The sequence below is a fragment of the Carassius gibelio genome, chromosome A7 (assembly GCF_023724105.1).
Source record: "Carassius gibelio isolate Cgi1373 ecotype wild population from Czech Republic chromosome A7, carGib1.2-hapl.c, whole genome shotgun sequence".
NCBI classification, from domain to species: Eukaryota; Metazoa; Chordata; class Actinopteri; order Cypriniformes; family Cyprinidae; genus Carassius; species Carassius gibelio.
The window spans coordinates 33,603,820-33,614,945 of NC_068377.1; the positions used below are offsets into that span (position 1 = coordinate 33,603,820).

General features: G+C 36.2%; 1 protein-coding gene across 1 annotated transcript; it reads left to right on the forward strand.

The window, feature by feature from the left end:
• The first annotated feature begins 546 nt into the window (after positions 1-546).
• Positions 547-6,421, forward strand: LOC128017323 (reticulocalbin-1-like). Its single transcript, XM_052602664.1, has 6 exons — positions 547-1,004; positions 2,250-2,443; positions 2,529-2,707; positions 2,841-2,901; positions 3,072-3,271; positions 4,305-6,421. Exons 1-6 carry the CDS (start codon positions 784-786, stop codon positions 4,410-4,412), a joined length of 963 nt encoding a protein of 320 aa, XP_052458624.1. The 5' UTR covers positions 547-783; the 3' UTR covers positions 4,413-6,421.
• Positions 6,422-11,126: the final 4,705 nt, after the last annotated feature.

The following is an 11,126-nucleotide window of genomic DNA, read 5'->3' on the forward strand; positions in this document are numbered from 1 at the left end:
CCACACTACACGCTGTGTCGCCATGGTTTCGTTTATGATTTCGCGCTTGCGCTTGCCCAGTGAGGGAAACGTGGAAAACGGTTTGGCGACCAAAATTTCTGACATGTCAGAAATACATCAGACCAACCCATTGCCGGTCGGAAGAGGTTAATCGCGTCTCGTTTCCCCTTGTACACTGAACGAACACTGCACGACAAACGACGCACGACAATGCTGAAAATCGGCCCGACCCGAAAAAGAGTCAGAGTCAGAATTCGGCTCAAAATCGGATGAAAATCGCACAGTGTATGCCAGGCTTTAGTACATTGAGGGAACTAATTAGTAAATCGTACACACGATTTAGCATTATATTTTTTCCTGCATGTCATGTGCGGGGCTCCGTATTTTCTTAATACGGCATTCTTAAAATAAGAAGCAGGAGCTTCTGCGTGTCGTCTTGCAACGTGGCGTCGACGCCCATCTCGAGTTAAAGACAGCCGGTTGGCCAATAGCAGAGCTCCTAACATTCCGCGTTCATGCTAACCGTGTTTTGATTGGCTGTCTGTTGACACGCACCCATTCTGGGTTTGGTTGTAACCTTCAGTGGTCCGCCGGGGATGTTTGAATCGAAAATGAAAAGAACTGGCTTGTGTTCGAATGAGTTGGATTGTTTCGTTCTGAATCGATAACAATTGGAACGCGTCTCCCTGGCAACCGCATCTTCTGCGATTTCCACAGTGTTCGTTTAGAACGTTTAGTTTAACTTTGTGCCAGTTTTAAACTCTTTCATTGCGTCCTTTAGGCATGGATGTCTCGACGTGCTTCTGGTTTTTATCCATTTGCACGTGTCTGGCGCACGGAAAACCCACTCTCAGGAAAGAAAGAGTTCTTCACGAGCCTGAACTGAGCAGAGAGCCCCACGAAGATAACCAGAGCTATCAGTACGACCACGAGGCCTTTCTGGGCAAAGAGGAGGCCACCACATTCGATCAGCTCACCCCAGAGGAAAGCAAAGCCAGATTAGGGTAAGGTTTCGTTCAAAAGACCTTCTTTAGCATGATGCATTTCTTTATATATGTTGAGCAATGACAGATCAAGATGAGAAAATTATAAATCGTTTGATAATCTAGATTAAAACGTGTTAAATTCTTATAAATTAAATATTTCTATTCATATTTGGTCATACATTTGTAAAAATTATTATTTTACACCTTTTCCTACATGCATGCATATGTATGTATGACCTCTAAGAGAGTCTATTTTGGTTTTCCTGTCACGTGACAGAATTCCTCCTGTATGGTGGTTGGGACACTGTCTTGTTAACAGTTTGATGTTGGATATCAGGGTTTATCTCGTTTTATCTTGCCAGTGTTAACAAGTAAGGGTGTATAGGCATGAACCCTCTCCAGTCCTGGAAGTGGGAGGACTCCCTGAACATCACAACGTGGCATCCAAGATAAAAATAATGTGCTGTTGACAGTGTGCTAGTCACTTGGAGTCTAGTTTCTGTCAAGAACATTTCTGGGTCGTATTTCAATCGAAAATAAGTGTAAAGAGATACGAATTTCAAGAAATAAGTAGAAAATGAAATGCAAATATAAAGAAATAATTTTACAAATATGTTTAGCATAAAATAGTATTTTTATAACGTTTTAAAATGTTATATATATATATATATGTGTGTGTGTGTGTGTGTATATATATATATATATATATATATATATATATATATATATATATATATATATATATATATATATATATGTGTATATGTGTATATGTGTATATATATGTATATGTGTATGTATATGTGTGTGTATATATATATATATATATATATTACATTTTATATGAGATGTTATCAAGGTAATATTGCAATAATGATAGTCACCACTGAGTTATAAACACCTCAATAATGCAATTTATATATAAAAAATAAAACATCCATAGCAAATATCTGTTTAAATATCTTGACCTTTCGCTGGAAATTAATCGGTCACTAATAATAATACTATTCAATATGAGGTTATATTAAACACACACACACACACACACACACATACATGCACTCACTCAAAATTCTTGAATTTATTTTTTTCCTTCAATTTATGGGGTGCAGTATCTCTCTATTTTCATAGGAATTGGATCAATCTACCATGTCTGAGGTGAAAAGCTAGGAACATGTTTCAGAAAACTCATTCTAATATTTATTGTCTGTAAGTTTCCACTTAATTCCCTCCTTTCTTTCTTTCTTTCTCTTAATTCCTTAGGAAAATAGTAGATCGTATTGACAGCAACGCGGATGGATATATCACTGTTGATGAACTCAAGTCCTGGATCAAGAGAGTTCAGAAGCGCTACGTCTATGAGAACGTCGCAAAGGTCTGGTCTGACTATGACCTGAACAAAGACAACAAGATCTCGTGGGATGAATATAAGCAAGCAACGTACGGTTACTACCTTGGTGAGTCGCCCGTTTCTGAAACTATTGAAAATTTTAATACTGATGAAATGTTTTACATGAGATCCACCATCTACTCTTCTCCCAGCCAATCCAGAGGAGTTTGAGGATGCAACCGATCAGTTCAGCTTCAAGAAGATGCTTCCGCGAGATGAACGTAGGTTTAAGGCTGCAGATCTCAATGGTGATTTAGCTGCAGAGCGAGAGGAGTTCACTGCTTTCCTCCACCCAGAGGAGTTTGAGCACATGCAGGAAATTGTGGTTCTTGTGAGTGTCGGTTGAGTTTTAGACGGTGGTACTTACTGTCAGATTAATTACGAATACTATTGAAAATGACCATCATGCTGTTATTTCATAAAGTAAATGATTCATCTCGTTCCTATTTTCTTTATTCTGCCAGGAGACTCTGGAGGACATTGACAAGAATGGAGACGGTCATGTAGATGAGGACGAATACATTTGTAGGTTTATATATGTATTTTTGTATGAAAGATGAAGTATTACAGGTCACATTTTTGTGAGTTTTAGACAATGAAACTCTTGACAAAATCAACATTTTTGGGGATGAAATATCCTTTTAATATTCTGTATCCAAGGGAAAAATGTTTTAGACCTTTTGGTATTTTTCCAGCCGACATGTTTGCTCATGAAGATGGCGGCCCAGAGCCCGACTGGGTTAGAACAGAGAGAGACCAGTTTTCAGATTTCAGAGATCTGAATAAAGATGGGAAGATGGATTTAGAAGAGATTCGTCACTGGATCCTGCCGCAGGACTATGATCACGCGCAGGCAGAGGCCCGGCATCTGGTGTACGAGTCGGACACGGACAAGGTGAGAACCTACTGTGATGCTGTCCACAAATATCTCCAGAACTGTAGTAGTGATGTTATAATACATTAATGGTATGTTAAACAATTAAATGCATACTAAAAATTAAATAGGTGAAAAATACCATTAGAATTCATTTATTTAAATATAGAAATTTATTTGCTGCAGACTACCATTACCAAAGTTCGTTATCAGTGCAATTTTTGCATTCTTAAAGAACTTAACATTTTTAATCAGGAGTGACACATTATTTTGGTCAAAAGTTACAGTAAAGACATTTATACTGTAATACAAGAAAGATGTAAAATAAATGTGGTTTTGTCTGTTCATCAGAAAACCCCGAAAAAGCAGTTTCCACAAATTATTAAGCAGCACAACTTTTTCAACATTGATTTTTGAAATTCAGCATATTAGACTGATTTTCTGAAGAATCGTGTGACACTGAAGATTTGTTGTAATGATGCTGAAAATTCAGCTTTGATCACAGGAATAAATTACATCTCAAAATATATTGCAACAGAAAACCGTTATTTTAAATTGTTATAATATTTCACAGTTTTACAGTTAATTGATTAGTCATTTTAAGGACAATTAGTTTGAATAATTCTTGTATTTTAATGTTGCAAGACATTTGTGATATTAGATATTATATTTAGTTGTTCACATTGTGCATACAGCTACAATGCTTTAAAATAACTGTGGACTTGTATATTTCCAGTCATTTAAAGGTAATTTCCACATTTTGGTGGTTGTGTGTGTCTGTTGCTCATGTAAATAATTAATGTGCTACCTTTAATAGAAAAGCTAACATGTTTTGTGTGAACACACAGAATAAAAAATGTTTATAATCCGTATCAGAGGTGCCAATTTCTCTTAGCAGCTTTGTCATGAGTTCAATAAAGGACTAAAGGACTAGAAATATTGCAAATACTCATTACATTCACATCTATTTATTTAGCAGACACTGTGTTTTAAAAATGAGGAATACAACCAGCAAAACACATTGTCATGTGGGTGGAATTTTTTTTTTTTGTAGGACCAGATGCTGACCAAAGAAGAGATTCTTGAGAACTGGAACATGTTTGTAGGCAGCCAGGCCACCAACTATGGCGAAGACCTTACTAGGAACCACGATGAGCTTTGAACCCGAGGGTGTAGAACTCTACCTGAGGACCCAGGTACTGAACTGAGGACTGAACCTCCATGGCATCCATAAAGCCATGCCAGTGACTGACGAACTGACTGATGTACTGCAGCTCTACCTCACAGACTGGACATAGAGGAATCACTGACCGATGGCTGTGCTCCCTAACACACACTTAGGCTTTCCTCTTTCACTCTATGTTCTTTTTGTGTGTGGTCAAGGAACTCTTCTGTCCTGGTTGATTGAGCTGCTACAGATTTCTTCAGCTGAAGCTGAGCCTTTTTTTTTCTTTTCTAAAGCAATCATAGGACGAAGCCTGTGCCTATTTTTGTCTGGTGAGGATATATTGGAACAAACATTCTATTTATTTAGAATTTTAACTGCATTTCATGTTTTGATAATACAACTCTGTTACTACAGAAAGCACTACAAGTTAGTGTTGATATACAGTTATACATACAGTACACTAGACATGTAATTATCTTGTAGATTATCACAGAGTTCCCATTGCTGACTGACCGTATTTCCATATGTCTTATGTTTTGTCAAACTCTACATGTTCTAAACACAGCTGCATCTGATGCATTATTTTCCTGTCTTTTTACATTTGCACACGTGTTTTTGCAAATGTCTGGTAAAATTCAGCCCTACTCAGACAGTAATTATAACTCTGTCTTATTTTATGAGATTAGATTTGATGACACACAAGCCCCTTTCACACAGTAATACCAGTAAATTGCCATAAAATTACCAGAACGACTTTACCGGTATTTTTTAAAAGATCCTGTATACACATGATCTCTTCACAGCAATTTACCGGTAATTTTTCGGAAAAGTCTGTGTGTGTGAAAGGGCTTATAGTGTATGAAGTGTGTTTGTGTATACACTACTGTTCAAAAGTTTGAGGTCAAGAAATGAATGCTTTTATTTGCCAAGGATGCATTAAATTGTCCCAAGTCAGAAGGAAGACATTAAATACAAATATAAAACTACTTTTTTAAATTGTGATAAGTTTCACAAAATTATTTTTACTGTATTTTTGATCAAATAAATGTAGCCTTGGTAATCATCAGAGATTTTAAATCTTCTTACCGACCCCAAACAATTGAATAGTAGTGTATACTGCCATGTATGACCTGTTTTAACGGTCTACATCAGGGCTATTCAATTAGCTTCATTTGAGGACGGATTATCCCATTTAAAAATTAAAGGGGGTTGGGGGGCCATCCTGATATCTTTCCGGAGGGGGGCTATACAATTAGAAATTAAAGCGAAATGCAAATTCAAAAGTAAAATGAACTAATATTACCAACATCTATAGAAGGTTAACATTAGTGCTGTCTCTTGATCATTTAGGACTTTATAAGACTATTAAGACCGTGGTCACTCGCCAAAATTGCTCATTTTTACATAATTGTGTGGGGTTTTTTTTCCTTTGAAGCGCTACTGGCGCACTTTCTGAAGCAGCTTACAGTGAATGCATACAGCCGATCATCTTCATCCAGTGTCTGCGCTATTTCTCTCCAGAAGTTATGACCGATATCACTGCCTTTATACTTGTTTTATACCCCCCGACACACACGCTGCCATCTGTTGATGTAGCGCTCTCTGGTATTTTCTTACTTAGTAAAAACAAAAAAGGCGAGTGTGTGAGACCTGTGTACTCTTACCTCAAACATTTTCAAGTTATTTCTCACTTAATTTTACCAGACATTCAACAAAAACTCAGATGACTACAAATTTTCCCCTAGTTTTCATCTTTATGTAATGTAATAGTAGATTTCTATCACCAAGAGTCTATTTCCATTGTTTCTTTTTTTTTTTTTTTATTGTTGTAATTTTTTTTTTTTTTTGCCACAGGGGTTTGCATGAATTTGTTTATCTTGTGAAAATGCTTTTATTTTAATTTAATTTACGAAATTATGCCATGTTGTTAAAAACCTGCTGGAGTAATAAAGGAGGCGAAACATCCTCCAACTGTCTGCCAATAAAATGCAACAAACCCTTTTCATTTGAGACGATATTTTCTTTTTCTCAGTGATACTTTACAAAAAAGTACATATCTTTCATAAAATTTTCAAGTTGGTTTTGATTTTTGTATTTTATTTATTTCACGTTGTGACTAACAGTGCCCTTCTTGCTTGCTTATTATTCTTATTATTTTTTTTGTCTGTTTAATCATTCTAAGACAATCACAAAAACCAGGCCTAAATTGCTTCAAAATAACTCCAACTCCAAAATAACCAAGTAAGAGTGATATGACATTTGAAATCAGTATTTCAGCATTTTTATAACTATTTGGTCTACTTTTTCACATTTACTAGCTGGGTTTGCATTATATAATGCAAAAGAGGGAAGTAAATTCAACTTGGCATCTAATACCTCAGGCAAAACTGCAGCTCCATCTGTTTACCTCCGGTGATTTTTAATGTAGATACTGTACTATCAGATGTCCTAATGCATATCTGCAGCCCAAGCGTACATCAAGTAAGATGCCCAGCAGAAGGCAATCACATCATTTCATGAAGATAAAACATTGTCAAAGCGAGTAAGGTTATTAATGTTAGGATTTCTGGGCCTTCTGAACCACTGCCTAAAGGTTGAGAATACAGTTTGTCGTCTTCTCCCCTTCCAGCATATTTTTTTACGTGTCTCAGGTTTTGAGCCTTGAGCAGAAATTACCTCTGTTTTCATGTTTTCCTCCTCTTCAGTAGGCCAGATTTTACATAAATGTGTATTTGGCCTGAAAATAGTTAGTAGGCAAGACTTTTGTCTTAAAGGCTTGCATTGGCATACAATATAATATAATGTATTGTAACTATAACTAAAATGTATTGTAATGAAATATGTGTTTGTGTGTTACTGAATGAAGTATTTTCCTTCCTCTAGTGGCTGATTCATAAGAAATGAGCCTATATAAAGTTGTGCAATTTCTCAGAAGTAATTAATGATCTTTTAGAAAGAAAATGTTAAGCTATCCATTGAAGCCTGTTTCCGCCAGTGAATAAAAAAAGAGAGAAAGGTAACTAACTATTTTTTTTAAATCTTACAATTCTGACTTTTTTCTGTTACAAATAAACTCGCAATTGTGAGTTATAAAGACTTATAAAAGAGACCCAAAGAGGGTGGAATCAGATCCTCCCGGAAGACCTTGCATCTTCTGATCCAAACTCAAATAAAGTTAACAAATGTAAACGTGTTATAATGCCATGCATATATTCTGAATGAATTATTTATCTGAATGTGGATGGGGACTGGGGCTATCATATCCAAAAATGACCAAGAAAAGAGGGATTGCACCTGAATTTTATCTGGTAAATAATAATGAGATACTATAAGAAAAAAAGGGGGTCAGAAAGCTATATTTTTATGGTTATTTTTGTTCAGAAACCCAAGTACCCCAGTTTAGTGTGTTGTTTTATTATTTTGTTTTATTTTGGGTCTTTTTGGATCTTATTTGAAATATTTGCATTATTTTTCCCTGTCCACTTCTTAATATGGGTCACTCTATACTTACATCTACATCATGTAAACACCGTACATCCATATGTTTCTATCACAAATGCATCTGTCTTTCAATATGTTTGTCTGTGTGTCTGGGGAATACTCTGGCTGCTCTCTTCCTCTCAGGGTGTCTTACCCTTGTTTCATCGCTCTGGCTTCTCAGTCTCTTGTCCCACAGCGACTACATCTGATGTCTCTCAGCTCCAGCTGCCAGAAGCCCCGATGTCCCTGTGGCCCCCAGGCATTAAGGTGTATTTCCACAGCCTCTCAGGACACCGGAGGGCACAGTCACATAAAAAAGGTGCCCTCTCTCTGAGGCATTCTATGAATATTGAGATATTTCCTTCTGTAGCTGCAGATGACATACAGTATAAAGATGTTAACAATCTAAATTAAAGGAATAGTCCACCAAAAATGAAAATTCTTGTCCAATGCAAGCTAATATGGGTGATACTTTTATTGTAAACTATAAGGAATATTTAAAGAAAAATGTATATACTATATAAAAATAAAAGACTTAAGTCACACAAAAATTGTCTGAATTTCATTGTAATCAGCATCAGCAAACAAATGATATTAGTTTATCCTAGACCTAACTTTTCTTAACCACATTTTCAATATAAGCAAGGTTTCATAAAATTGATCCAAAGGGAGAGTAAATATATTTATAATAAAATATACTTATGAACAAAAGATTTATTAAAAAAATGTTTTTTTTTAATATTTACTTTATATTCAGCAAAAATAATAATAGTAATAATTGTTTCTTGAGCAGCAAATCAGCATATTATCATGATTTCTGAAGGACCGTGTGACACTGAAGAATAATGATGCTGAAAATACAGCTTTGCATAAAAATTTAATTAACACTTTTAAAAAAATGTACAGTAATTGTATTTCTCATTGTTACTGTTTTTACTGTACTTTTGATCAAATACATGCAGCTTTGCTGAACAGCCTTATTTCAAAAACATTAAATCCGAGCATAATTTGGCTCTCCGTATACATTTGTGTGAAAATGAGTGCAACATGACCTCATCTATCCATGACTCTGTGCCAAACCATAGGGACAATCTCTGCAGAAATGAGGGCACACTGGGCTAATGAAGGGGTGTGAAGGGTACGAACTGTCCCTACGCTTCAATGGCATTAAAGACACTGTTAAGACCTCCATCCTCCAACCTTTTGTTGTCAGGATTTTGACTGCCACATCAATCGTGACATTTCAGACAGTTTGTTAGCATTTCTTGTGAACTCATACAATTATAATGATACGAGTAAACTGATGAGCTGCCTTCATTAAAGTAATATGGGGTTTTGAACTTGGATGTATTTCATCTTTGATTTCTTCACTTATTTCAGTTGTTCACGTGTTTTACATCTTTCTGTCACAGAGGAGTCCAAATCTACAGTTTGTGTGTATATATATATATATATATATATATATATATATATATATATAACGAATTATTTATGAATTATGTGCTGTCACACAGGGAAATTTCACAGGCTCAAAAGGTCCACTGTCATCTAGCAAGACACACTGTACAACAGCTTTCGTTCAAAATAATTGTGAGATTTAAACATGCAATTACAAGATAAAAAAGCCAGATTTTTTTTTCAAGGTGGAAAAAAAAACTCAATTGTGAGGTGTCAGAATAAAATTACGTTTAGATATTAAGTTTACATTTCACAATTCTGAATTTTCAGAACTGTAAGGAAAAATAAATAAAAAGTTGCAATTATTATATTATTATTTTATTTTATTTTTTTATCCATGTCAGGATCCCATTGGAATTATGGAATTTCACAAATTGTATCGCAGAATTTTACTTAAATTCAAACAATAATAAAAAAATTATTACACTTCACTTTGAGTGCATCAGTTCATTATTAAATTAATTATTATCCATTTTTTGTTAGCAACCTTGAATTTGTATCCCCAGCTACCAGCACAGTATATCCAATTGTAAGTTGTTTAGGTACTGAAACTGTAGGTTTGTCCAAACCACTTAGAGCAGTAAACAGCGATGGAGTTCATTGATTTAGATCTGTGAGCAAACAAGGACACAACACTGTCCTTCTGGAGCTGTTTCTGGTCTTACCCATCTTCACTCAGCAGCAGAGACCAAAGGCTGGCGCTTTATAATTAAAGTGCGCAGGATTATCTGTGTCTGAGGCCCAGAACACATCACGGGAACGCCCCGTCAAACATTAAACGCACAAATGCAAGAACACGCCACTTCAAATGTTTGCTCACTGGCCTGGAGCTAAAGGGGTTAAGGCTAATCCTCTCAGAGTTTAACTGCTATCAGTGTCCTGCAAGGAAATGTAAGTGGAATGAAGTCAGGAGGAGGTTTGAAAAGGAGGAGATGTTCAGGATAGTTGGCATGCGTGGGTCTCCATCATTTTGCAGCACAGTGAATGAGGTGTTTGTGCGTGTTTATTGTCAACCTAATGTGAACTTCCACTTTGTAAAAAAAAAAAAAAAAAAGATAATTGTGACATTTTATCTCACAATTTGGACTATTTATTTAGAGTTTTTATCTCGGAATTCTGACTTTGTCTTTTGATACTATCTTTATATCTCACAATTCTGAAGAAGTCTGAATGTTCTTTGGGGAAAAAAAAGATTATAAGTTATATAAAATCAAAATATCTCCATATCTCCGTCTGCGTTAGATCCGGGAGCGATAACACAAGCAATGAAGCGGTTGTGATTTACTATGTCGGATAAAGTCGGACATACTAATGTATTCAACTTCATAAAGCTTGGTTACTGTTCTGCTCTATCAGTTGGTACAGTTTTCAGGTAGAGTTCAACAGAATCACTGATCGTCAAATACAATTAGATCTGGATCACTGTCTTAAGTCGACCTGGAAAGTTCCGTCAGCCTCTGGCGTAATAGATTTATTCCCACAATGCCCTGAAAAGGTCTTGTCCATTGCTCTCTCTCTCTCTTTCTCTCTCTTTCTTCCACGTGTCTGGCCTAGATTCCTTTATCTTGGAGAAAAGCAGAGGAGAGGGGAATGCTGTAGGTGTTTGGACCCCTCCTTTCCCCATCATCCTCTCCTCCGTTATTTCCTCCTCGGGGAATCAAGCCCCATCTGCTACCCAGTGTGTCCTGTGAGGAAACCGAGGGAAAGGAGGCTGTTCCTGGGCTCTTTAGGGGCCGCTTTGGAGCTCCCTTCATACACAAGACCGCAGAT

Bases quoted from the DNA above. Each gene is read 5' to 3' on its own strand.
- LOC128017323 (XM_052602664.1), top strand. From the start codon at position 784: ATGGATGTCTCGACGTGCTTCTGGTTTTTATCCATTTGCACGTGTCTG. The intron at 1,005-2,249 runs GTAAGGTTTCGT...TTAATTCCTTAG, and splicing joins GAAAGCAAAGCCAGATTAGG to GAAAATAGTAGATCGTATTG. The intron at 3,272-4,304 runs GTGAGAACCTAC...TTTTTTTTGTAG, and splicing joins ACGAGTCGGACACGGACAAG to GACCAGATGCTGACCAAAGA.